Raw genomic sequence first — 25,644 nt, forward strand, 5'->3', positions numbered from 1 at the left:
TGGTGGGCGACCATCAGTGCCGCCGTTCTTGCCCCAGCCCGCCAGTTGCTCAGCATACCAACAGCCGCGGCTGTTGGCGTGACGCTCTCGCACCTCGTGATCGACGCTGTTGGGTCTGGTGACGTCCTCAAGGCCCACGCTACGACGCCCAATACGTTTGGCTCGGTCATTATCGTCTTGCCCTCGGCGCGCAAGGGCGGTGCCATCACGTTCGCGCATGGCGACGCCGCCGAGCGGTTTGACGCGCCGCCGTCAACAACGCTCATGCACATCGCCGTGACATATCTCCAGACCACGATCACGTCGGCGCGCTTGACGTCCGGTTGCCGCTACGCTCTAGTTCTGAACCTCGTGGACCTTGAAGGTCCGCGGTCGCCGAAGCCGCCGGCGATGATCCGGGCCATCGAAGCGTTCAAGACGCTGGCGGCGCGGCCGACGCATAAGCACCGGCGTATCGCGTGTGAGCTCAAGCCCATCAACCACAAGCTTTTGTGGGAGAAGCTCGGACGCAAGGACAAGTACTTGGTCGACGTGCTCTTGGCAACCGGCGCCTACGACGTCGTCCTCGTCAGCTTCAAGAAGGAGCGCGACTACGACGCAGAGCTGCCTTATGATAGTGGCAACGAGGACGACTGGGACTACGACAAGCCCCGGTACAAATACATCAACACGATCGCGCGCTTCAACGAGCATCCCGCGTGTCCGCTTCCAGCTGCGATGCGCCTCATGCTCGCAACCCGAGGCGCCCACGCCTTTCCCGAGACAACTGGTCCGCTCGAGCGCATATCGATCCCAGCAACCAGCGTCCTCTTCTGGCCCAAGAAGTACCGCGCCGAGATCAACGGTGTCCATTCTGCACTCAAGATGCTGCAAGACGCGATCAAGGACCCGGCGGCGGACCTTCTCGGGTATGCTTCGGTGCGCGACTTGGCGCAAAGCACCGTCGCAGTCTTTGGCTGCGGCGATCTTGAGCATCCGATCCCAACGATCGAGCCAATCCTAGAGCTCCTCGTGTTCGACACGGAGCCCGTCACTACCACGTACGTCACGACAAATGGGTGCGCTGCTGGTCACGCTCAATGACGTCGACCTCGTCATCAGCTTTTTACGTGACGCTGTCACCATCACGCCCAACACGCCGCTCGACGTCGTCGCGCCGGTCGTGCACTCGCTCTTGAGTACGTTTGGCTGGATGCTGCTCGCGGACGCCATGATGGGTCTCATTCAGCGCTGGATCTGCTCGGTGACGGGCCCGCTGCTGCAGCTGCTCTCGAGCTTGGCGGGTATCAGTACGCAGCCCGTGTGCGCTGCGGTGCGCCAGCCTTGCTTTGGCGAGTTTCTCAAAGCTGCGTGGTCGACTCTAGTCCACCACCGTCGCCTCAAGCTTCGCTGCACCGGAGCGAGCGCCTGCACGGCGCTCTTGTGCGACCTTTTACTGCTTGGCGCGCACGTCGAGCGTTCGATTCCCGAGGACCCGAGTGACAACTGGCTCGGCGCGCATTTGCCACCGACGCTTCTCTCGGTCGTGGACGACTACATTCGTCCGCGCCGGTCGGCCCTTGTCGCTGTCCAGCGCATGTACGGTGATGACACAATGGCGCTGCTGGCGTACCTCTCGCAGGCACTACCCAATGTCGCGGCAAGTCGCCCGGAGATGCAATTAGCGCCGTTCGCCGATGCCCTCCTCGCTACCTTTGATGCGTTGCCCGCACCGAGTCGGCCCACAGCGTATAGCATACGCTACATGACCGACACGACGTCGCTGCGGCGGGTCATGAGCCCGCAGTCGTTTGCAAGCTTGTTGGTCGTCCTCGACACGACTTGTCGCTGCACGGCTGAGTTCTTATCGCTGCTTTGGCGTCGGTGGGGTCTCTCGACCGGTTTCGTGTACGCCTTTGTCAAAATGCCCGTGTCGTCGTCCCTCCAAGCCCTTGTGACCGCCCACTTTGTCGACCTTGCGCCGTCGCTTGCGCGATTTCAAGACCAATTTTGCGATCTAGCGCAAGGGCAATCGGCCGAGAAACGCATTGTGGTACTGTCGCGCATCGAGCCGACGAAGAACGCACTCGTCTTGCTCGCAACGTTGGCACCGGATGCAATTCTGGCATTTACTACAGCTTGGCTGGCGGCGCTGCCGACTACGGTCGACGCCACGCTCTACCGGCTCTACCCCGTTGCCACGTATATGGTCGACCAGCTCGGCCGTCGCCATGGCAGTGCGCGTCTGACATCAGAGTGCTTGGGGAGGCTGCGAGCCGCCCGCGCCCCGATCGCACTCGGGCCTGCGCACGAGATGACCGACATGGCCATCGATCCAGAGCACTGCGTCGAGTGCTGCGACGTCGCTGCCTTTCTTCAAGACGGCGCGCGATCGTACTTGCCTCTCAGGACGGACGCTTGGGATCTCTGCAAAGCCGTCCGCAAGTGCCTCGCTGCCCACTCTGACGTTCTCTTGGAGGCCAAGTGCTCGAACCGGGACCTTGATGGCGTTCTCAAGCTACCGCCACCAGCCGGCATCTCGGTAGCCGAGTACACGCGCACCCAGAACGACCAAGCGCACCTCGCCCGCTGCATTGCAAGACTCGGAGTCATTCCAGTCGATGCCACATCGCCTGCAGCGAAGCGCCCACGGCACGCTTAAAGGCTAGAAAACCAGCGCTGTGTACCGTGCGATATCTACTGCGTATCAATAATTTCACTTCAAAGAAGAGTTTTGGTGGATCCAGCGCAAACAATGTGCGATCCGTCGTCGTTCGGAGCATTGGACACTCGACTTGCTTTCGACTGCGCCTTCTGGGGGAATGCACAAGAGTGCATGGCGGGCCTCTATGCGGGCGTCATCGTGCGCTGACTCACTCGTCCAGACGCGTACTGTGCACCATGACCACTGAGTCGACTTTGCCGTCTGTAAAGAGGCACCTAATCGTGCATCGGGTGCGGATTGCGTGTGATTACTAGCACTGGCATGCTACAAACAGCACCTGAATCTCAAGAAGCGCACCGGCGTGGTTGCCCAATCAATGACGAGGTGGACGTATCTTTGCCAACCGTTTCACGACACGCTGATAGATTGATACTTGTCCAAAGGAGAACGTTATTAAATAATGACGAGACGACAAGGTTAGGCCGAGACACGGCTGCGGCGGCCCGCGACGTTGCCCATGTTTTTCGGGTGCCGCTGGAACGTCAATAGCACGGGCTTGGGCGCCTCGCGGAGGTACCGGAAGGCTGCGTCGTGGCCAATGTGGCGGATGTCTTGGTGGTTGACGCAGACCCACGCGTCGCCGAGGCCGACCTGGCGCATCGGGTGGTGGCGCTGGCGGTACGCGGCGCCCGTCGTCTTGATCGACGTCACCTCGAGGTAGAAGCGGAGGCGCGGCTGGCGCATCGAAATCCCGAGGCTGTCGTCGTCGTCGGTCCACATGATGTGGTACCAGTACTTTTCATCGCTCGGGTTCCAGCTCCAGCGGTCCGCAGGGCCAAAGCTAAACTGCTTGCTCGGCTCGGGCGACAAGACGATCGACGAGTTGCGCCAAAACTCGGTGAGTGAGTCGCCTGTCGAGAGCCGGTCGGCGTTCTCGTGCTTGTTGTGCTCCGTGCGCTGAAACCGGAGGATCGTCGTGCTCGACCCGCGCTGGTTGAGCTCCCACAGCGTGTGCTGGAGCGACTTGTTGTACGTCGGAACGTCGCGCACGTGGGTGAGGTGGTCGCCGTTGCGGACACTGAGAATGCCGGGGATCTTGGCGTTGATGCGCGCGATCGACCGGACGCGCGGGTACTTCTTCACCGGATCGTAGTCAAAGTCCAGCGAGAGCGACGGGAACGCATTGCGCTGCCAAAGCACTTCGTACTCGTCGAACGTGAGCCCGTTGAGCGTCGTGCGCAGAAACGGCGGGTCAGCGCTCAGCCGCATGAGCCGCAGACGAACCGGTTTCGCCGTCGTCCCCAGCCGCTCAATGACCGGTTGGATCGTCGCGTTGGAGAAGCGCTGGCCGTTGTTGGGCGGCGGCTCGATCGCGTAGCCGTTCATGGCCACGAGCACGTCCCCGCATGACACAAAGTGCAAGTCGGCGCACTGGCTCAGCGTCGTGTGGATCCGGTCGACCTTGGGCCGGCCCGTCTCGTTGTCAACCGAAAAATGAATGCCGAGCCGACCGCACTCCCACACGATCTCGTACTCGATGATCGGACTCGTGATCGTGTCTTCGCTCTCGAGCTCGTCCAACGACGACCGCGTCGACTCGGTTTTGGTGCCGTCGCACGTGCCGTCGTCGTCGACGGCGTTGGCAGCGGCAGCAGCCGCGTCGGCCTCGGCTTGGGCGAGGGCTTGAGCTTGGGCGCGCGCTTCGGCTTGAGCTTGAGCTTGGGCTTGGGCTAGCGCTTGGGCCGCCTTGGCCGCAGCGAGGGCGAGTGCTTGCACGGCGCTCCGCCACGTATGAAACCGAATCGACAGTACCGCCTTGGTGAGCTTGTTTCCACCGGCAGCGACGCGAGCCAGGCGCGCACGCCGCCAGCGCTCAGTCTTGGCCACAACGATCTTGGCAAATGCCTGCAAGAGAAGCGCAGCGGCCACACGCTCGCGCCGCTGTCGCCTTCGAACCACGTACTGTGCCAACGACCGGTGGATCACGCGCTCGGCCACGGTTGCCCGAAGCCGGCGCAGCCCGACGAGTAGGCGGTAGAGGCCATCGAGCAGAAAGACCTTGGTGCGGCCGACTTGGGCGTGGGGCGGTGTCGTCAGCGGCAACAGGCGCACGAAATGCGCGACCATGGCGGCGACACTGTCCCGGGCGCCCCGGGGCGCGAGGCACTCGTACGTGTGCACGAACGTGGCATGTGGCATGCGGATCGGGTACCCGGAGCGCGCGATCGTCGCGGCCTCGAGAATGCCGGAACAGCGCAGCTGCTCGGCGACCCGGGCCGCGTCAAGGACCCTCGGTCGCAGCTCGTCGTTGGGCTTGATGCAGCGTACAAAGTGGGGTGCGGTGGCGTTGAGGACGGTCAGAAGCGACGCGAGCTGGACCTGAAACTTGGCCGTCAGCGACGTCGGGCGACTCGACTCGGCGGCGACCACAGGGAAGAGCGACACGAGAAACGCATTGCTCGACGTGCGCAGAAAAGCGAGGACGTCCGAGTGCACGTGGTCCTTGTTCTTGTCGCAAAAGCCGTCGGCCGAGTACACCACGGCGCCCGCGTAGTGCGCGATCGTAAACTGGGCGCGCGCTTGCTGGAGCTTGGTCGTCGCGAGGTGCGCATGGCGCTTGGCGACCACGTCGGCGTACTTGGCCGCGAGCTGCGCGTCGTTGCCGCGCGGAATGACGCACTGCTCGTCCAGCAGACAAAAGAGCCCGGTTGGCCGCGCTTCAAACATGACGACGCACGCGTCATTGTTGGGGTACGCGACAAACGTCCACGGTATCGCCTCGGCCGCATACTCCTTCTGCTCCATCTCAAAGACGTACTTGGCGAAGAGCTGCTGGAGCTTCTCGTTGGCAAAGTTGATGCAGAGCTGCTCGAGCGAGTTGGTCGCAAAGATCTCGAAGCCAAAGATATCGACGACGCCAATGAAGCGGGGCGCCGTCACGGTGCGCCGCGTCGAGCTGCTGTACCGCATCGACTCGTTGATGCGCTCGACGAGCCAATCAAAGACGCGCGCGTAGATGGCCTTGGCGACCGCGTCCCGGGTCGTCGCCGCTTCCAGCACGCTCAACGACGTTGTGATGTGGTCGCCGCCGGCCTTGATCTTCTTGGTCGTCACGCCCTTCTCCATGCTGCTGGCGTCGATACCCAGCAGCGCCGTGGCGGCCGCTACGTCCGCGTCGTGCTGCAGCGCACTCGCTTCACCGTCCTTCTTTGCAAACGTCACGTTGCCGAGGTGCAAAACTGCTGCGATGAGCTGCAAGACGTCGTGCTGCTCGGATGCGTCCATGCCGATGGCCGTCATCGCATGGCGCGTCTTGGCGAACTGATCGCTGTCGTCGACGCCGTCGCGACGGTCGTAGCACTGGCCGCTATTGAGGTACTTGTAGTCCTCGACATGCGTCAGACCCAGCGCATGGAGCTCGTCGGACGACGCGCCACGTAAGAGCTCGTAAAAGATGTGGTAGTTGCGCTCGCCTTTGGCCTGCGAGACGAGCCGGACGCGCTCGAGAAGGTACGTCGAGATGGACGCGCCAAGGAGCGACCCGATCGACTCGAACTCGAGGCGAATAAACTTACCGAACCGCGACGAGTTGTTGTTGCGGTTGGTCCGGGCGTTGCCAAAGGCTTCGAGGATCGGGTTGGACTCGAGCACGCGCTGGGCGAGGTCGCTCGACGACTCGGATGTCAGCGCCGTCACGTAGTTGAGTATGCACTTGGTGGTCTCGGTCTTGCCGGCGCCCGACTCGCCGCTCACGAGGATACTCTGGTCGCGACCGGGCACAGTGTGCATCTCGCGGTACGCCCGGTCAGCAATCGCATAAATATGAGGCGGCAATGTCGATTCCATGCGCTCGCCGCGGGCGCGCTTGCGGCCGTGCTGCATGTAGCGCGCCTTGACCTCGTGGCCGTAGAGCGGTAGCGGCGTGAACGGGTTCATGGCAATGAGCACGGCGCCGGTGCTGGTGTAGATGGCCTGCGCGTCGAAGCGCGCGCGCAGCGTGGCGAGGATCGAAGCCTCGTCCAGCTGCACGAGCGACGTCAGGTCCTCGACCGCGCCCGCCAACATGATGCTCCGGCAAATGAGATGACGGTGGCTGGCAGGAAAAGACACTCGCGCGGCCAAAACCTCCCAGAAAGAGTTCAGCACTCGCAACTTCGACTGTTACTTCGATTTTGACACCAGCAATGGCGACCGGCACAGACCACAGACCAGCTTTGGCGACCGACGCCCAGAGACGGCGTTGGTGTGGCGCCAGGCAACGACGCTGCAGAACTTGCAGGTGCTTCCTGGTGAATTCAAGGCCGCGGGTCGCGGTGAGTCATGTAGACGGGTCCATTTTGGCGATCGCACGAACTTGTGTTCGCGCTTCGCTGCCGCCCTTTGGTCACCAGGCGACGACGTGGAATGCAGAGGTGGGTCACAAGAGTGGGCATCATCCGCCAACGTACACGTTACCGTGTACTTTGTTTAGCATCCGGGGGCTGGTGGTCGGACCGAGACCGCAACTGCGTTCATTTTGAGGTCAATGACTCGCAACATCGGCAGCTGGATTCACAGCGATGCGGTTGCCCAGAGTGGTCGACGGAAGAGACACACGGTTGCCGCGCGCACTCTGATCCGACGCGCCTGGTTTCATGGACCGCGGGAATCGAAGTTGGCGACGTCCTTCGACCTCCCACAACGCATATATGGGCAATCACTTATCCAGGCTGTAATGCAGCGCTCAAGCGAGGTTTCTACGCCGGCACCGCCGCTGAATTCCCGTGCAGCGCCAGTGGTGCAGCGCTAGACTCTGGCCACGGTCGCAACAAGTTGCTCGTCACGGTTGCCAATCGCCGTCGAGAGGCCGATGGCCATTCCAACGACCGTCTTGTCCACAAGAGATTGCGTTGGTCATGTCCAACGGCGGACCGACCCATATTTTTTCCCAACTTACAAGTCGGTTTTTGGTTATTGAAGAGCTGCGAATAGCAAGCAGGGAGTGCTCGTGCGTTGGTTTTGGCGGGAATCCAACGACGGAAACGTGGTTTTGGTAAGCCAGCGTTTCCTGGATTTATATACGCGTCGCGACTTGTGCATAGAAACAGATCTGGAAGCTACTACAGATGTGTACACTACTATGTGATGCTTGGTCCTTGGGTGGGCAAAAGCTCGCTGCCTCCTCGATGGAACAATCTACGTGGAAGAACCGGCCACGAAGGTGTGGTTCTGCGATCCCAGTGCTTTCACATCAGAGGTCGGCAACTACATCGCTCAGTGTAGCCTGAATGTAGATACGTGCGCACCTCAACACGACTGTATTCCACACGACGGTCCCACGACGCCAAGGCGCCAAAGCCAGTGGTCTTGGCCAGACTCGCGATCGATCGGAGGTTGCCTGGCCTCTCACTCCGCCTGCCACGTATGGTCACCTCTTCTAAATCGATATCTAAACAACGATTTGACAGAGGTTGTCGCTATCAAAGCGAAGCGCGCCCCAAGATCGACGAACCAACCGCCTTGCGTGGCACGAGTCGCAGGACAGAGCTCCTCGGGGCCATGCAAATCGATTCTCGCATTGCCCGATGTGAGACGAGTGTCAGCGTGTTGAGGCTAGTGGTATCATCGCGTGCACGAGGACTTATGACGAGGACTCATGACTGGGACTTATGCCACACCAAGGGCCAAGCAACCGTTGAACAGACCCTTGGTTCCTGTACTGGCTCCGTGACCCGTTGTTCTGGCCCACGTCACGCTTCCGCAACAACTTGTCAGCCGCATCACACTGCGAGGCTATCGCCCACTACAGTCTGTACCATGACCAGCTTGGTGAGTTCGGTGCAAGTCTCTTCAACGCCCAGCGTGTCACGCGCATGACCTGCGCATCAGGACAGCACGGTGGTTTCCGGGTCTTTCTCGCCCAGCGACGATCTTCTGCTTCTGACAGGGGTCCATTGTCCTACATCGGAGCGACACTCTGTGCATCCAGCAAGCTTGCAGCACAATCGGGCAACGAGGTTGATCCGCTCCGAGATTTTAACCAATGGCATCGCGTTGCGCACCAAAAATTGGCCAATGGCCTTGCGCAATACGAAATTCATTGCCGCAGTGTCTCATACAATGTAAACGTTTAAATGCCCTCTGGAAACACCTTGGAATTGTATGGGATCACAATCGCGTGCAAAATAATACGCCTCGCCACGCAGCCGGTGAGGGGCAGAAAAAGTCTGCGTCGACGATGCTCAGCCGCGGCCGGTCCAAGAAGGCGTCCGCGACCGTCGACGACCTCACGCTGCTCGTGACGCTCGATGAAGCCACGATCCTCCATGCGCTGCAGCGGCGCTTCGAGCACGACGAGATCTACACGAGCACGGGCGCGATCCTCGTTGCCATCAACCCCTTTGCGCCCATGCCCCACATCTACGACGAGCACACCAAGGGCTTGTACATTGAGCACGGCAACCGAAGGGTCCACGGCGAGAAGCTGCCCAAGCTGCCGCCGCACATTTACGCGGTCGCCGACACGGCCTTTCGCGATATGAACAAGGACACGTGGGTGGACGCGTCGCTCGCCAACTCGAACGTGCTCGATGCGCTGCGCGCCGAGGCGTCGCCCACGATTGCTGTGCAAAACCAAAGCATCCTTGTGAGCGGCGAGTCGGGCGCGGGTAAGACCGAGACGACCAAGATCATCATGAACTACCTCGCATCGGTCTCGTCGGCGACGACGCAGAATGGCCACGCTGCCGAGCGAGAGAACGTGCGCAACCGCGTGCTCGAGTCCAACCCGATCCTCGAAGCCTTTGGCAACGCCCGGACCAACCGCAACAACAACTCGTCCCGCTTCGGCAAGTTTATTCGCCTCGGCTTTGCCAAGGACGGGACGCTCCTCGGTGCGTCGATCGCCACGTACCTCCTCGAACGCGTCCGGCTCGTCTCGCAGTCGATCGGCGAGCGCAACTACCACATCTTTTACGAGCTCTTACGTGGCGCGTCGCCCGACGAGCTCGCTGCGCTCAGTCTGACACATGTCGAGGACTACAAGTACCTCAACCAGACGCAGTGCGTGGACCGCAAGGACGGCGTTGACGACGGCGACCAGTACACCAAGACGCGCCACGCGATGACGACGATCGGCATGTCGGACGAGGAGCAGCGCAGTGTGCTCGCGCTGGTGGCCGCCGTCCTGCACCTTGGCAACATAACGTTTGTCCCGCTCGACGGCGAGAACGAAGGCTGTCGCATCTCAAACGAGAGTGCACTGGCGTCGGCGAGCTGCCTCCTCGGTGTCGACAAGGCCACGCTGCAGAAGAACTTGTGCAGCCGCGACATCCGAGCTGGTGGCGACGCGATCACGGTGCTGCTCTCGCCCGAGAAGGCCGAGGTGACGCGGGACGTCATGGCCAAGACCATTTACTCGCACCTCTTTGACTGGCTCGTCGACCGCATCAACGTCTCGATCGGGTACGTTCCGCCGACGGAGGAGCGCTTCATCGGTGTCGTCGACATCTTTGGCTTCGAGATCTTTGCGACCAACTCGCTCGAGCAGCTCTGCATCAACTACGCCAACGAGAAGCTCCAGCAGCTCTTCTCGCAGTTTGTCTTTGAGAAGGAGCAGGAGGAGTACGTCAAGGAGGCGATCCCGTGGACGTTTGTCGAGTACCCCAACAACGACGCGGTCGTCACCATGTTCGAGTCGGTGCGCCCGATGGGCCTCTTTGCGCTCTTGGACGAGCAGTGCAAGCTCCCGAACGGCAACGACGTGAGCTTGTTCACCACGTACTTTGACAGCTTTGCGTCGACGCCGCACCTGCATGTCTCCAAGCTGCAGCGCGGCGTCCAGCTCTTTGTCGTTGCGCACTACGCCGGCGCCGTGCCGTACGCCGCCGCGGGCTTCTGCGAGAAGAACAAGGACCACGCGCACACCGAGGCGGTCGGGTACCTCGCGTCGTCCTCGACGCCGCTGCTCCAGACGCTCTTCACGGCCTCCGCCGGCTCGAGTGCTGTGACCAAGCAGCCGTCGACGGTCGTCGCCAAGTTCAAGTCGCAGCTCGCGAGCTTGCTCTCGCTATTGCATTTGACCGCGCCCCACTTTATCCGGTGCATCAAGCCCAATGACGCGGCGTCGTCGACCGACTTTACCGTCGACCGCGTCGCCGAGCAGCTCCGGTGCTCCGGTGTCCTCGAAGCCGCCAAGATCTCGCGCACGGGGTACCCTATCCGCTTCCCGCACGCGGCGTTCGTGCACTCGTACCTCTGCTTGACGCCGTCCGTGGCGCTGGACAAGGAGAACCTCCGGGGCACCGCGTCGGCGATCGTCGCTGCCTTCCGCGCCGGCACGTTCCTCCAGCCTCCGAACGCACCGCCGATCCAGTTTGCGAACGAAGGCCGCGACAATTTCCAGGTCGGCTTGACCAAGGTCTTTCTACTTCTCGGCGTCTACACGCAGCTCAACGAGGTGCGCGAAGCACTCTTTGGGAAGGCCGTCATCACCATGCAGCGCGTCGTGCGCGGCTATTTGGCCCGTGTTGTCTACTGTCGGGTTCGGGCCGGGGTCGTTCGCCTCCAAGCTACCTTCCGCGCAAGACGCCAAGCGCGTCACTACGAGCGTCTGCGCGCCAGTGCGATCGTCGCCCAAGCTGCCATTCGCCGGTTCCTCGCGCGCCGCCGGTACCGCAAGGTGCAGCGCGCCGTGCTCACGCTGCAGTGCGCGATCCGCTGCCATCTCGCCCGCAAGCAAGTCCAGGCCAAGCGGTCCGTCGCCGCGACCATTCGCCTCCAGTCGATCATTCGCATGCACCAAGTGCGCATCCGCATCCGGCCGCTGCTGAACGCAGCGCGCGAGGCCGCGGCAGCCAAGCGGGCGGCCGAGGCAGCGGCGCTGGCGGCCGTGCCGGTGCTCCCGACGCGCACCCGCCCGGCGCGAAGTGTGTTTGTGGAAGAGTTTAGCGAGTCGGACTCGGACGACGACGACTCGATCTCGTTCGTCGACCGTCGCAGCACGCGCCTCTCGCTCGCGGCGTCGACGACCGCGTACTCGGTCATTGTCGAAGCGGGCGGCAGCCTCGGGGTCACGCTGGACGTCAGCAACGGCGACGTGCTCGTCCACCGTGTGCACCCGACGCTGAGCACGACCGCCGACGTGTTGCAGGTCACGGCCGGAGATACGCTCGTGTCGATCGACGGCCGCCCGCCAATGGTGCCAACCTCGATGCCAATCTCGGTCGGGGGCTGCCGCCGCTGCTTCTTCTTTCCGCCGGTCGCGCACCCGACGCTGTTTGAGTTTGAAAAGGCGGCGTCCGGCCTCGTGCGCGTGGCCTCGAGTACGACGTCGTCGGCCAAGTTGTACGACGTGCTCTGGCTCGAGGACAAGAGCCTCGGGCTCGCGCTGCGCCAAGACGCGACGACTGCGCGCTGTGTGGTGACCAAGATCTCGGCCTACCACAACCCCGGCATGGTCAACGTCCACGAGCAAGATGTGCTCCTCGCCATCAACGGCAATGCTGTTGGCCAAATGGAGTTTCCGGTCATTTGCGACCTCCTCGCCCAAGCGTCGCGCCCGCTCGTGCTGAGCTTCGAGTCGAGTGTCCGCTCGTATCACACGTCGTCCGTGACGCTGCTCAACGGCGCGGTGCTCTTCCACGTCATCTGGGACGGCGGCCGCCTCGGCGTCGCGCTCAAGAAGAACGCGGCGAAGAAAGGCCCATTCCCGTACGTGGCCAAGGTCCAGGCCGGCGACTCGGTGATCGGACGCTTCAACGCCAAGCGGTCGCCGCTCGGCATCAAGGTCTCGCGCGGCGACAAGCTCGTCAAGGTCAACCACCAGAGCATCCGCGACGTGCCATACGAGAGCCTCCTCACGCAGCTCCGGGCCGGCGCCAAGCCCATCATCCTCAGCTTCCTCAAAGGCAAGAAGACCAAGACCGTCGTGGCGTAAAGACGCTCTACTTAACCTATGTCATACACCGTATACCGATCCCCACTCCATGATGTCGACGTGCCTGGGCCTGTATGAGAGCACGAGACAGGCCGCGGTTGCGCCTCGCTACCTGCTTGTTCAGCGGCGAATGCGCCATCATCGGCTGGCATCATCTGCTGCGATGCGCATGGAAGGCGATGGGCCACGGCAGATGTCGCCGCCATGGCGTCGCCAAGCATCGTCCTCGTCATGCGGAGGACGTCGCCGGTACGTGCACCAGCGCGCGAGGTGCGACATCAAGCAGCGGCCGGCGACGGTTGATGGCCACGGATCGATCGCGAGCTTCCACGATTCTTCTGGGCCCAGCGACAGCGCAATCACCGAGGACCCCTACCCGCGATGACAAAGCAGCCAATCACAGCGCTGTATGAAGTTACGCCCGTTCATGCGGATGCAGTTCAGATCCCGTCCTTGCCCCATGCCACCGCTCGGCGACCACTGCCCGCTCCTCCCGTCCACCTTGGCCTCGACGCCGACGTCGGCGACGCTACTACCGCCGCTGCTATCGGCGCCGCCGCGACTACCGCCCTCACTACTACACACGCCGACGGCGGCGGCGGCGGCCGATCTCCGGAACTGGCTTCTGCACCACCAGGTCGACCTCGACCGCGTGGCGTTTGGCGCTGGCGCCGTCGCCCAAACCGCCTTGACCAAAGGTACCCGCGTGCGCACATCGATGGTACACGAGGCTGAAGCATACGATTAGGCGCCACCTCGCTCGCCGTACCGTTTGCGCTGACCATGAACGTGCACTCGGCGCGGTCGTCGGACCTCGCGCCGCTGCTACAGCGCGAGTCGACGCTCCTCGACAACGAAGTGCTCGTCTTGCATCTCGTGTACGAGCGGCTCAAGGGCGACGCGTCGTTTTGGGCGCCGTTTCTGCGGTACCGACGTGACGAGCACCGCCGACGTCTCATGCTGCACCGTATGGCGTAGGAGCCTTCCGGCGAGCTTCGACACGCCGATTTACTGGTCGCACGCCGAGTTCCACGAGCTCAAGGGCACCAACGTCGCGATGCTCACCAACGTGCTTCGGCAGCAACTCGTCGCCGACTACACGACCATCTACCACCGGATCTGCCTCCGGTACCCGCAGATGTTTCCGCTTGACCGCGTCTCGATCGGCGACTTCAAGTGGGCGCTCAGCGTGCTCTCGTCGCGGGCGTTTGGTATCACCAAGGACGGCGAGTACCTCCAAGTGCTCTGCCCGGGCCTCGATCAGCTCACGCACGACGTCAACCTCCACGTCCCCCTCGACGAAGTCATTGTGTTTGACGCGTCGACGCAGGTACCTTGCCATCTTTGTACATTGAGGCTACATATCTCGTAGACTCTGGAACACCATGTGCATGACGCTGTCGCGGCCGGGGCGCCGCTCACGATCAGCTACGGCCCGTACTCGAACGCCAAGCTCCTCTGCGCCTACGGCTTTGTCGTGCCAGGTCCATTTTCTTTTTCTCAACAGCAACTCAAAACCCACATTGTGCAGGCAATCTCAACTGCGGCATTGACTTTTGGCTCGACATTCCGCGCTCGGACCGCTACTTTCGGCTGAAGAAGGCGCTGCTCGACTCGAACGCGCTCACGGCGGCGCAAACGTACGACTTTGAGGGCACGCTGCTCGGCCACGCGGTCTCGGAGCGGCTCCTCGCGACCGTCCGCATCATCCGCATGCACGAGACGGAGATCGACGCCCACAACAACGTAAGCCTCTCCGTTCTGAGAGGGTGGGTGCTGAGGACAAGGAGTAGGCGTTCAAGAGCCAAATGATTTCGCGCAGCAACGAGATGCTCGTGTACGACAGCCTCATTGCGGCCTGCCGCCAAAAGCTCCAGTCGTACACGTGCACGTACGTCCGACTTGATACACTGATAGTGCGTGACGTGGCACGCGTAGGCTCAAGCAAGACGACGCACTACTGGCGTCGGGCATGGCGATGGGCAACCGGCTACAGATGGCGCTCCAAGTGCGCATGGAGGAGAAGCGCGTGCTGGTTGAGACGATTGAGACGCTCAACCAGTGGAGTGACTACCTCATGATCAAGCAAGACACTGACACGCTCGTGTACCCGCCCCACGACGTCACCATGGCCTTGTAGCTTTAGTATTTATCCGCCCCGCTGCTCTTGAAGTGGGGCGGTACCCTCCGCAATTTCAGTACCAGTAGTAGTAGAATGAAGTAGTAAGAGTTAGTCGACTCCTAAGATTAATATAAAGATGCATGCGAACCAGTGGGTATCAAAGTAACCCTACCCACTACTGTGGCTTCATGTCCACCCCGCACAGAGGTCGACAGCAGATAGACGAACGATAGTGTCCAGGCGATAATTAGGTTTGCGTTTAACCCTAAACAACAACGACCGAGGGCGGGTACGCCGTCGACGACTCGTCTTGGTGGAGCAGAAATTCCTTCCACTTGGAGAGCGTCACGATCGTGTCTTGGAGCGTGCGCTTGTCCTCGATGCGCACTTGGAGCGCAAACGTCAGGTACACATTGTTGTTGGTGCCCGCGGCCAGCAGCTCTTCGTCTTGCTTGAACCTACGGGCAACTTGAAACATTGATACTTTTTCAGAGGCGGTGTACGTGGTCGTAAACGTCTGCAGCTTGCGGCGGCACGACAAGATCAAGTTGTCGTACACGGCGAGCTCGTTGCGGCGCGTAATCATACGCCCTTGAAAGGCCTAGGCATGTCTGAGCCTCCTCAACCGCTCGCAATGTGGTACATACGTTGTTGCGGTGGACGATCTCGGTCTCGTGCATGAGGATGATGCGCAGGGTCGCGAGTAGCCGCTCCGAGACGCCGTTCCCGAGCAGCGTGCCTTCAAAGTCGTACGTCTGCGACGCCGTGAGTGCGCTTGCATCGAGAAGCGACTTCTTGAGCTTGTAATATGGGTCGGACGCCGGAATGTTGAGCCAAAAGTCAATGCCACGGTTGGGGTTCCCGGGCACGACAAAGCCATACGAGTAGAGCAGCTTGGCGTTCGAGTACGGGCCGTAGCTAATGTTGAGCGGCGTGCCGGCGCGGCAGGCTTGGTGCACGCGGTGGCTCATGAGCTACAGGCATGTCGTTCGGAGAATGGCGAGTGATGAAGAGGACCGACCTGCGTCTTGTCGTCGTAGTTGACAAAAGCGTCGAGCGGCGCCGTAATGTGCACGTCGTGGTTGAACATGTCCATGGCCGGGCAGAGCACATGGAGGTACTCGCCGTCCTTGACGACGCCAAACGCTCGGCTCCAAATGACGCTGAGCGCCCACTTGTAGTCGGCGACCGAGAGGTTCTCGCTCTTGAAGAGCGACGAGTACCGCTGGAAGATGGGCCGGTGGATCGATGTGTAGTCGGCGATGATCTGCTGGCGCATCATGCTGCCGAGGAGCGCGACGTTCGTGCCTCGGAGCTCGTTAAAGATGGCGTCGGGCCAGAAGATGGGCGTGTCGAACGTCTGCGGCATGCTCCTACATAGGCGATGGTATCGGATGGAAAGCCATCGATGCGTACCGAATGAACGGCGCCCAGAACGACGCGTCGCCCTTCTGGCGCTCGTACATGAGATGCAGCGCAAGAATCTCGTCCGGCGGGAGGCTCAAAATGTGATCCTGCTGAAAGATCGGCGCCAGGTCCGAGGTTAGCGCCGACTGCACGTTCATCGTGAGCTTGAACGGGATGTCGATCGTGTGTTCACCTACCGAGCATTCGTCAAGGCGGCGGCGGTCACCTACACTGTACCTTGGGCAAAGTCCTTGGCCGCGACGACGCCATGGCCTTCGCCAGGGCCGTAGTAGACGATGTTGAAGTGCTGGAGCGAGACGCCGTGGCTGCTCAGCCACGCCTGGAGGTCGGCGACCACGGCCTTCGAGTCGACCATTGGGGATATTCGGGATTGCGCAGTCTCGGACGATTGACCGCCAAGCTGATTGCGCAACGCCACCAGTTTGGCCCGGTTATCCGGATAACGGTATCCGGATATGACGTGGCACGGCTAGAACGAGTAGGCGGGAAGTAGCGGCCATTTGCGCTCCGTCCTGCAAAGGTGACGGTGGGTGCGTCATGACTCGTATGTCCTGGCTGTTGCACCAAGGTAGTCCTAGCTCGAAGATTGCTGGAAAGAACCGCCAGCTCTCAGCTCGTAAGACGGTGTGTTCCGAGAGCATCCTCCTCCGCGAAGTAGCTTGCGTTGACCATCGCGTTGACAGCTGCCACCGTCACGACGTATGTACCACGGCAGGTATTCTTGTGGTCCTTGGCGTTGACAAGGTGGGTCCTTATGCTGCGTCTGCCACATGGCATAGATAGCGTTCACGTTGGGACGGTCCAACGGTTACGAAGCTAGAACTGCAGCGCGCGTTGGGTCGGCACGTCCACATCGTCGTCGTCGTCTGCAACTCGCTGCGGATCCGAGCGCGCATGCCAGCTCAGTCGCTCGATCGAGCTCGTGACTTGGCGCAGCCGCGCGTCCGACGACGTCGTGCTCGGCGGAGTCGTCGGCCGCGCCGAGCTCGTCAAGTCGTACTGCAGCATCGGTGTCGGTGGGCAGAGCGGCCCTGCTTCGTCAGATTCTTGTGTCGGGTCTCGCGCCAACTCGGCGGTTAAACGTGCAATGTTGTCGCAAAGAGCGGACCCAGCGAGCACGTGCAAGTGGCTCTGCTCCACAGCCGACGCCAGTGTCGAGGTCGCTCGGGGCGAGAGTGAGGCGGCTCCGCTACGGCCCTGGAGCGTGTTGTGTAGCGCTTGGATTGCACGGGTGGTGGCCTCAAGCGCGCCGAGGATGCCGCCGGCGTGCTTGGACTGCAGCACCGGCGGTGCTCGTGCGTGCGCCTCGACGGTCTGGAGGACGCCGGCAAAGTCATGGACGGGGCACTGCGCCAAGGCGCTGTCGACGTCGCGCCACTGCTGCAGTAGCTTCTCGAACGTCTCTTGCCGGTCGCGATGACCCGTCTCGGTAAGCACCCCGGGCGGAACGTGGTCCTTCCACGCAGCGTACTCGGCGAGACGGTGGCGCTACGTGCGCTTCGATTTCGTCTCCTGTAGCATGCACAGACAGCCAGCAGTACCTCTTGGTCTTGGATCGCGGCCATGTCGCGTGTGATCTCGTTTGCTTTGCGTTGCCAGGCGGCTTGCAGGCGCCGTCGGCGGTGGGTCGCGGCTTCAATCTGACGGGTCTTCATTGCGACCTTGGCTTGGAGCGTCTGAAGGAGCTGCGCGCTTTGAAGCGTTGGGCTATGCAGCGATGGAGCCCCGGCAAGCGACTGCATGGCGATGGTGGAGAGCCGCCACAAGAGATCAACGGCGCGTGTCGGTTGCGTCGCGATCGCCGCCAGCCTACGCAATGGTCATGGCCTGTTTTGCCGACTGCGGCAAGCGCACCGAGACATGTTGCTGCTGCCAATGGGCAGTCGCTTGGTGAGCACGAGCGGCTCGAGCTGCTGCTGGAGCAGCTTCTTCAACGTCGTCTTGGTGCTGGGCGTGAGCGGGAAGAGCGTGCGGGCTGTGGCCTCAAAGCTGGCGTCGCACTGCAGGCAGAGGAAGTGCAGTGCGCAGAGTACATCTGTCTCTGTTGGCGCCGTCAGCTGCAGCCCGCCATCGTACCCGAGGAGCTGCAGGTTGCGCCGGAGCAGGTCCGCTTTTCGTAGCGTCATGCTACTTGTCGCGGCAAATGCCACGTCTCGAGTGCCGAAACCAAGAAAAATGCCACCTTAGACAATCGAATCTCAGAGGGAATATCGCTTTGTAGAGGTTGACGACAGAGTCGATCTTGCGCAAGCCGCCCCACGCCATGCCCCGGGACCGCCTGTCGAGCGACCTCTCGTCCGGTCCATCGCGCTCGCGCAGCAACGCGCGGACGTCGAACCCATCGGTGGCCCATGACATGATCCCGCTGCCAGCGTCGCTGCGGTCCGGGCCCTCGGCGTCGCTGCTGTGCCCGCCCATTGACGAGCTGCCGACCGATGGCATGATCCACGCCGAAGACATCTTCCGCGAGTCGTTCGAGAGCTACACGAGCGACTACGACACGAACGGCTGGGAGTTCTCGTCATCGCGGTCGCTCACGGACTTTGCCATGTCGTCACGGTCGATGCACGACTTTGGCGCCTCGTCGCGATCGCTCCTGGACTTTGCCGCGTCGTCGCGGTCGCTCCACGAGTTTGCCACGTCGCGCTCGACGCTGACCAACCGCATGTACCGTGCGTCCAACTCGGCGCGCGAAAGCATGATGCTTGAAGAGATCTCCGAGACGGACCTCTCGGCCGTGCTCGACGAAGAAGACGAAGAGACCATCATGCACGAGAAGCGGTCCAACTCGATCATGTCGGAAGACAACGAGTTCAAGCAGCGACAGGCCAAGTCCCGCTGGGCGCAGCAAGTCAAGCTCAAGGCGACGCGGTTCCTCGAAGCCTCCAAGGCGCAGCTCGCCGCGAACCACTCGAGTTCGTTCAAGAAGGGGTCGTCCCTCGATGTACGTCGTCGTCATCCTCTCGTAGCTCGAAGAGCGTGACAAGGAGCGTAGGCAGCGATTGCAGCGGCGGCCGGGCACCCCGAAGGCTCGACGCTGCAGAAATGGAACCGATGGCTCTACGACCACTACAGCACCAACGTCAAGAGCGTGCCCACGTCGTGGGGCAAGGTGCTGCAGCTGCCCAACACGATTGCCAAGTGGAATCGTGAGGTTTGTCCACCGCCTCCGCGCGACAAAGCTCATTTTCCGGTGCTAGGACCCGCAAACGTCCCACCCGATCGAGCCACTGAGTCTTGTCGCGCTCGAAGAGGTCGTCAACACACCCAAGATGATGCGCTACTACGCTTCGTGGCTCAAGACCGAGCAAGACCAGTGCAAGCTCTTCTTCCTCTGCAGCCTTGACGAGTACCGGTACGATCATCGCATCCTTCCTGCCATCTCTCATCAACGCATGGCGGTAGTGTGTTTTGGCGCATGGTGGTGCAGCGACCCGACATGACCGCATCGTCCAAGTCGCTCCTCGCGATGAGCGACGAGAACAAGAGCCTGCTCCAGACGTACGGCCAGAAGCTCTTGCTCAAGTACGTCACGGCCGGCTCGCAGTTCTACGTCGGTGACGACATGGTCGTCCACCTCCCAACTGTCCAAGCCGACATTCACAACGGCGGCGAGGCGGCGCTGCATGCGTTCGACCAGATCGCACGCAACGTCAAGCAGCATTTGATGCTGACGTTTCCGTCGTTCCGGACCACCGACCTGTACGCCGACATGCTCGCGAGCGTCGAGCGCACGCTCCTGCCGCTCGACGCGATTCTGCTCAACCGGCTGCTGTGCAACTTTTTCTGGCTCTTCCTCTTCCAGCACCAGTACCACAATGAAGTCGCCTTGTACATGGAGATCCAGTACGACTTCAAGCGGCTCTACCGACAGTACGCCGACTCGAAGCTGCCGCGCAAGACGCGCATGCAGCTCGGGTCGGACGCGGTCGCGATGCTGCAGTACATTCGGCAAAAGTACTTTGACGGCAACGACGACTTTACCGATTTGGAAGCGTCCGTCTCGGCGGCCCATACGCGGCTCCACAAGGAACAAGAAGCCATTTTTGAAAAGCTCGAGGAAAACTACGAAGAACTCTACTTTCGGTACGTCGAATGTGCCCATCGATTCGGAAAATTTGATTTGTGATGAATTGTAGGTTTATCGCGAGCCCAGCGTACGCGGAATTTGCCTTGTACCCGCGCAGCAACTCGGACGACAGCGTGCATCGGCTCTCGGAGCTCCTCTTGCACTACGGTCTCCGCGCTCACCCGCCCGTGATGGCGCCCGAGCGGCCGCGCCCGTCGCTGCTCGAGATGCCAAAGTCGTGGGTCTACTCGATCGTGAGCTTCGAGTCGGTCTTCCGCGCCGACGGCCACACGTTTGAGCTGCAGTGGATCTCGTACGACGAGCACATGGACCTCGACCAGACGATCGAGTCGTTCCTCGTGCCATGGTACATTCGATTCTAGAATCCAGAATCTAGAATCTGGTACCGGATATCTGATATGGCGGGTGATAAGGTGCAAGGACGCGAGTCAGTGCGTCATGCTCAGTCACGCGACGCCCGACCCAATCGCGTTCAACACGCGCGCGCTCACGGGCGAAACAGAGCTCTTTGGCGCAGTCCTCACGCTCTTCAAGCCGTTCCGCGACGATGCGAAGGGCGCATCGTACTACATTCCCTTTGGTCTATATACTCGATCGGCACTGTCAGTTATATAACGCTCATCGTAGGTGTCGCCGTCTTCTCAATGTTCCCGCTCTTTGACACTCTCCGCGATCGACTCGGAGAAGCGTACAAGAGCCTTGCGCCGTCGACGTCGACGTCGTCGTTTCACTTGGACGAAGCGGTTGTCTCGGCCATCTCGCGGCCGGTCGTCGACGTCCTCCCGTCGTTCGTCGCCTCGCTGCCGCCGCTTGGCTTTTCCCTGCACCTCCTCTTTGACACGCTCGACGTGTCGAACGTGCTCACAGTCTTTACGGCCGTCCTCCTCGAGTGTCGGGTGCTGCTCATCTCGTCGCAGTACACAGTGCTGGCGCTCGTGGCCGAGACGCTCCGGACGCTGATTGCACCGCTCAACTGGCCGCACGTGTACGTGCCCGTGCTCCCCGGCCGCATGCTCGACTACCTCCAGTGCCCGACGCCGTTTCTCTTTGGCGTGCAGAAGGACCTCCTCGACGCCAGCCTCCTCAGTACGCCGTTTTGTTTGTACCATATCAACTTGATAGACTGCGGTAGGCGAGCTCGGCGACGAAGTGCTCTGCGTCGATCTCGACACGAGCATGGTCGTGCAAGGCGAGATTCCGGTCGGGCTTCCAACGCCAGTGTGGAAACGCCTTCACTCGTACGACGAACTTGGTATCGCGAAGGACTAACGACGGCTAGGACGCTCCGGAGCTGCCTCAAGGCCCACGTGACGCAGAGCGACCATGTGTTTGGAAGCTCATTCCCGCGCCAAGTGGCGCCGTTTCCCGACGTGCGCATCCGCCTCGCGTTCAAAGAGGCGGTCGAGATGCTCATCGGGACGGGCGACAACGACGAGGGCGCCGACGTGCATTTTGGCCGGTTCCGCTACCTCTGGGACGACCAGTACCAGGAAAAGGTCGTCTTCTTCGACGAGGCTGGGTACCTCGCGCTCTCGCCGCTCGCCATGCGGCCGTTCCGGACGTCGTTCATCTCGACGCAGGCGTTCTCCGAGTACGTTGTTGTCCGCAACGGCTTTCGTGACAAGCAGCGATGAGATGGCAATGCAATCGTCTTCTTCTTCGTCGCATCGAGCCGAGATGGCATACGTGACTACCTGGCTCAGACCACAGCAGCATCGTCTCTTAGTGAAGATTACATGGAGTGGCTCCTACTACGACTCTAGTCGCTGCGCGGACCAAAAAAGATGTACCGGCGCCAGCCCGACTTGGCAAAGTCGCAGCCGTTCTCCGTGAGCTTCTGGAAGGCCTTGGCAAAGTCCTTGTGCCAGAGGTCTTCGTCCTTGGCGTACAGCTCGACGTACTTTTTAAACTCGGGGTCCCAGAGGAACGCCATGTCGGCCGGCAGCATCATGAGGTCGCCTGTCGGGTCTTCGTACTGCTCCGGGCCCTTCCACTTCTTGATCGTCCACTTGTTCTCGATGAGCTCGCGAAAGTACTCGTTCGAGAACGTCGTCTCTGCGCGGGTCCACGGGCCCGAGTAGCCGCTGCGGCTCGGGTAGCAACGACCCACCGCGTGGGCGCCGACGAGCGCGACGATCTCGCGGTCATTGAAGCCCATGCGGTAGAAGACATCACGGATGTGGCTAATCGTCGATGGCTTGGAGCCCTTGTCGCCGGCAGGAAGACGGTCATCGGGCGTGACCTGTTCGCCCACCTTGGCGTCCTTGCGGCCAAGGTGGAAGGGCACCTCGGGGCCGCCCATCTCGGCGATCGCAACGACGCCCGAGTAGATGAAGAGATCGGCGTACGAAATTTCGGGGTGGCGGGCCTTGACCGACTCGAGGCGGGCGATCGCGAGGTTGAGGCCAGCGTTGCCACCGTGGTTGATCTCGGGCTCGTTGCGGATGGTGCCGCCCTTGGAGCCGCCCGAGTGGTCGTGCTTGCTGTAGCTGCCCGACGAGTGCCACGCGAGGCGCACAAAGGTCGGGCCCATGGCCGGCTCGTCGTCAATGAGGTCGACAATCTCCTTGCGGATCTTTTCGAGGTTGACCTTGGCTTCCTGCGCCTGGAGGAGCGAGGCCGTGACCCCGGTCGTGACGAGGAAGGCGCCGGCCATGGCCGTGGCCTTCGAGGCCGAGCTCTGGCGGGCGGCGACGCTCATGGAGCGGGCGAGGAGCCGGGGCGCGCCGGCGCGGGCGGCGATCCGGGTGGCGCGGGACGCAGCGTTGCGGAACATGTTGCTGGCGAAGGCGAATTGGCAAATGTGGCGTCAGTACGATCTTCCTTCAAGGCGCACCTGGATCGCGCAGGACGCAGCTGCACCCGCACCAATTACTTGTTGTTTGTATCTCGATGTAGAATCAGGTGCGCTTTTACATGAAAAGCACACCTTGCACCCAAGTGCAACCTGGTCAGGCTTTCTGGCCACGCGAAGGATCGGGACGTTGAAGGCAACGGCTCCGGCGTCGACCTGCGCAAGCTTCGCACGCATAACACTCCAGCTACCTGCCTTGCTCATCTACGTATTTTCTCCTTGATGCATGCCATACACATCGCGACCTGGCGCTTGCCAGAGGCTGTGCCAGACGCCAGAAGCGTCATCTTGGCGCCCATGTGGTCGCCAGGTCATCGCTTCGCCAGCCGAGATGCAGCGATTGTACTGCTGAACGTCACGCGTCGCTGCCACGTCAGAGCCGCATCGCGAACCTTCCTGGGCCACGTCGCGATCTTTCGCCGTGTGATCCATGGATGGGCTTGCCGTCTGGGGCAAAGTCGTACATGTCGCAGACTTCGCGCACCTCCGATTCGCCAAGACCTATGTCATGCTATTTGTATGGAACTGGAGCCATCAGTGCGCGCACTTGAAAGTCATGACCATCATTCGATATATCCATGGACGAGCGTGTCTCAAGATCAAGCGTTGTTCCGAGGGCCATCGGATTGCTCGCGATCTTGGTCGTGGGCCGCTTGTTCCGTAGCTCATTCTGCATTTCGCCACCAACTATTAATACACCCAGTACCAACATGTTCCGCACCGCCTTCGCCCGCGCCACCCGCGCTGCGCCGCGAGCTTTTGCCCGCTCGCTCAGCGTGTCGACAGCCCGGCGGCCAGTCTTCGCGTCGCCGACGACGGCGCTTGTCGGCGCCTTCTTCGTGACGACCGCCACGTCCGTCTCGCTCTTGCACGCCAAGGAGGCGAAGAAGCCCAACCTCGACCAGATCCGCAAGGAGATTGTCGACCTCATGGACGACGACCCGGCCATGGGCCCGACCTTCGTCCGCCTCGCGTGGCACTCGTCGGGCAGCTACAGCAAGCACGACCACTCGGGCGGCTCCAAGGGCGGCACCATCCGCCACAAGCCCGAGAGCGCCCACGGCGGCAACGCGGGCCTCGACATTGCCGTGGCGCGTCTCGAAGCCATCAAGGCCCGCCACCCCGAGATCACATTCGCCGACCTCATCATCTTCTCTGGCGTTGTGGCGATCGCCGAGATGGGCGGCCCAGACGTCGGGTTCCGCGTCGGTCGCAAGGACGTCAAGGCCGGCGAGCTCGTGACGCCGGATGACCGCCTCCCGAACGCCGACAAGGGCTCCAAGCCAAAAACCATCAGCCACATCCGTGATGTCTTCTACCGCATGGGCTTCAACGACCGCGAAATCGTCGCGCTCGTCGGCGCCCACGCAGTTGGTCGTTGCTACCCGAGCCGCAGCGGCTACTCGGGCCCGTGGACCCGCGCAGAGACGACGTTCTCGAACGAGTACTTTCGCGAGCTCATCGAGAACAAGTGGACGATCAAGAAGTGGAAGGGCCCGGAGCAGTACGAAGACCCGACAGGCGACCTCATGATGCTGCCGGCCGACATGGCGTTCCTCTGGGACCCCGAGTTTAAAAAGTACGTGCAGCTCTACGCCAAGGACGAAGACGCCTTCTTTGCCGACTTTGCCAAGGCCTTCCAAAAGCTCACGGAGCTTGGCGTCACCTTTGAGTAGAAAGCGAAGAGGCGCCATCAATAACTTCTGTACAACTAACTAACTCGTCTATAAGTACTCAGAGTCAGGGTTATTCCGGGGTTATTCGCATGTGCGTCAACCGGAGAGGGAAAAGTGGGATCTCATGAGATCACCCAACGAAAATCACTCTGACGCCAAGCCAATAACCCCTCACATTTCACGCCAGCCCGACTCCTGGACTCTGGTCGCGCCAGAATACTCTGCATGGCTGCGATCTGAAAACAGTCCACATCACCAGAATCTGGTTGGAAGCGTTTCTAGGTCTACACGGCGTGGCCGTAGAGGTGCTGGAAATGGTTGAGCAACTTCACGGGCGACGCCGACGAGAGAAGGTTGATGACCGCCGGAGGCATGTGACCACCGAGGTCCATGTGCACGATCAGCGTCACCTTGCACGAGGTGGCCGTGATGGGTCGGAGAATGTAGCCCGAGATGTGCGTGTGGGCGCGGACGAACGATGGGTTCTCGGGCATGCTTGGGAGCTCGATCGACTTGGTGCCAATGACGATTGCGTCGTCGACGACCTGCTTGCAGGTCACGACAAGGAAGTCGCGGGCTGTCGTTGGGAACACGGGCTTGGCCTGCACGTACCGGATCGACGTCGCGCCGAGGTCTCGGAGCACGCGGCAGTTGTCGGTCATCTCGTCAAACGTGCTCATCGCATCGGCGTCGGCGAGCTTGGCGGCCAAGACCTCGGCCGCGCAGCCGATCGTCGCCGTCGCCTTGATGCAGTTCCATGCATTGCCCGCGACGACGCCCCGCGAGACGAGGACGCCATGCGATAGCTTGGCCTCGCCCCACGTCGTGCGCGGGTCTTGGTTCGCGTCCTTGGCGAGCACCTCGGCGATGCTCTGCTGGCCGAGCGCAAGGACCTTCGCCATCTCGTCCATGAT

General features: G+C 61.5%; 10 protein-coding genes across 10 annotated transcripts; 5 read left to right on the top strand and 5 right to left on the bottom strand.

Moving 5' to 3' along the window:
• Positions 1-222: 222 nt before the first annotated feature.
• SDRG_13876 (hypothetical protein) lies at positions 223-2,641 on the top strand (the record flags this gene model as incomplete). Its single annotated transcript, XM_008619976.1, has 2 exons — positions 223-1,058; positions 1,102-2,641. The coding sequence occupies exons 1-2, from the start codon at positions 265-267 to the stop codon at positions 2,639-2,641; spliced, it is 2,334 nt and encodes a 777-aa protein (XP_008618198.1). The 5' UTR covers positions 223-264.
• A 396-nt stretch (positions 2,642-3,037) lies between these two features.
• SDRG_13877 (hypothetical protein) lies at positions 3,038-6,790 on the bottom strand. The gene has a single exon (XM_008619977.1). The coding sequence runs from the start codon at positions 6,707-6,709 to the stop codon at positions 3,122-3,124; it is 3,588 nt and encodes a 1,195-aa protein (XP_008618199.1). The 5' UTR covers positions 6,710-6,790; the 3' UTR covers positions 3,038-3,121.
• A 2,009-nt stretch (positions 6,791-8,799) lies between these two features.
• Positions 8,800-12,560, top strand: SDRG_13878 (hypothetical protein; the record flags this gene model as incomplete). Its single annotated transcript, XM_008619978.1, has 1 exon — positions 8,800-12,560. The coding sequence occupies exon 1, from the start codon at positions 8,862-8,864 to the stop codon at positions 12,558-12,560; it is 3,699 nt and encodes a 1,232-aa protein (XP_008618200.1). The 5' UTR covers positions 8,800-8,861.
• Positions 12,561-13,020: 460 nt separating this feature from the next.
• Positions 13,021-14,700, top strand: SDRG_13879 (hypothetical protein; the record flags this gene model as incomplete). The annotated part of the gene is made up of 7 exons (XM_008619979.1): positions 13,021-13,258; positions 13,309-13,486; positions 13,539-13,890; positions 13,933-14,044; positions 14,092-14,306; positions 14,354-14,451; positions 14,499-14,700. The coding sequence occupies 7 exons, from the start codon at positions 13,021-13,023 to the stop codon at positions 14,698-14,700; spliced, it is 1,395 nt and encodes a 464-aa protein (XP_008618201.1).
• A 203-nt stretch (positions 14,701-14,903) lies between these two features.
• SDRG_13880 (hypothetical protein) lies at positions 14,904-16,546 on the bottom strand. The gene is made up of 6 exons (XM_008619980.1): positions 16,327-16,546; positions 16,099-16,282; positions 15,704-16,055; positions 15,330-15,656; positions 15,186-15,283; positions 14,904-15,140 (listed from the first exon to the last, which is right to left on the bottom strand). The coding sequence occupies exons 1-6, from the start codon at positions 16,463-16,465 to the stop codon at positions 14,948-14,950; spliced, it is 1,293 nt and encodes a 430-aa protein (XP_008618202.1). The 5' UTR covers positions 16,466-16,546; the 3' UTR covers positions 14,904-14,947.
• Positions 16,547-16,774: 228 nt separating this feature from the next.
• On the bottom strand, positions 16,775-18,258 carry SDRG_13881 (hypothetical protein). Its single transcript, XM_008619981.1, has 3 exons — positions 17,965-18,258; positions 17,652-17,919; positions 16,775-17,598 (listed from the first exon to the last, which is right to left on the bottom strand). The coding sequence occupies exons 1-3, from the start codon at positions 18,234-18,236 to the stop codon at positions 16,927-16,929; spliced, it is 1,212 nt and encodes a 403-aa protein (XP_008618203.1). The 5' UTR covers positions 18,237-18,258; the 3' UTR covers positions 16,775-16,926.
• Positions 18,259-18,332: 74 nt separating this feature from the next.
• SDRG_13882 (hypothetical protein) lies at positions 18,333-21,867 on the top strand. The gene is made up of 9 exons (XM_008619982.1): positions 18,333-19,054; positions 19,106-19,264; positions 19,311-19,465; positions 19,516-20,196; positions 20,250-20,546; positions 20,614-20,780; positions 20,828-21,286; positions 21,333-21,438; positions 21,480-21,867. Exons 1-9 carry the CDS (start codon positions 18,374-18,376, stop codon positions 21,832-21,834), a joined length of 3,060 nt encoding a protein of 1,019 aa, XP_008618204.1. The 5' UTR covers positions 18,333-18,373; the 3' UTR covers positions 21,835-21,867.
• On the bottom strand, positions 21,837-23,290 carry SDRG_13883 (cytochrome c peroxidase). Its single transcript, XM_008619983.1, has one exon. It carries the CDS (start codon positions 22,974-22,976, stop codon positions 21,960-21,962), a length of 1,017 nt encoding a protein of 338 aa, XP_008618205.1. The 5' UTR covers positions 22,977-23,290; the 3' UTR covers positions 21,837-21,959.
• A 379-nt stretch (positions 23,291-23,669) lies between these two features.
• On the top strand, positions 23,670-24,850 carry SDRG_13884 (hypothetical protein). Its single transcript, XM_008619984.1, has one exon. The coding sequence runs from the start codon at positions 23,765-23,767 to the stop codon at positions 24,728-24,730; it is 966 nt and encodes a 321-aa protein (XP_008618206.1). The 5' UTR covers positions 23,670-23,764; the 3' UTR covers positions 24,731-24,850.
• Positions 24,851-24,960: 110 nt separating this feature from the next.
• On the bottom strand, positions 24,961-25,644 carry SDRG_13885 (hypothetical protein). The gene has a single exon (XM_008619985.1). It carries the CDS (start codon positions 25,639-25,641, stop codon positions 25,015-25,017), a length of 627 nt encoding a protein of 208 aa, XP_008618207.1. The 5' UTR covers positions 25,642-25,644; the 3' UTR covers positions 24,961-25,014.

Source organism: Saprolegnia diclina, assembly GCF_000281045.1.
Source record: "Saprolegnia diclina VS20 unplaced genomic scaffold supercont1.64, whole genome shotgun sequence".
Lineage (NCBI taxonomy): Eukaryota > Oomycota > Saprolegniomycetes > Saprolegniales > Saprolegniaceae > Saprolegnia > Saprolegnia diclina.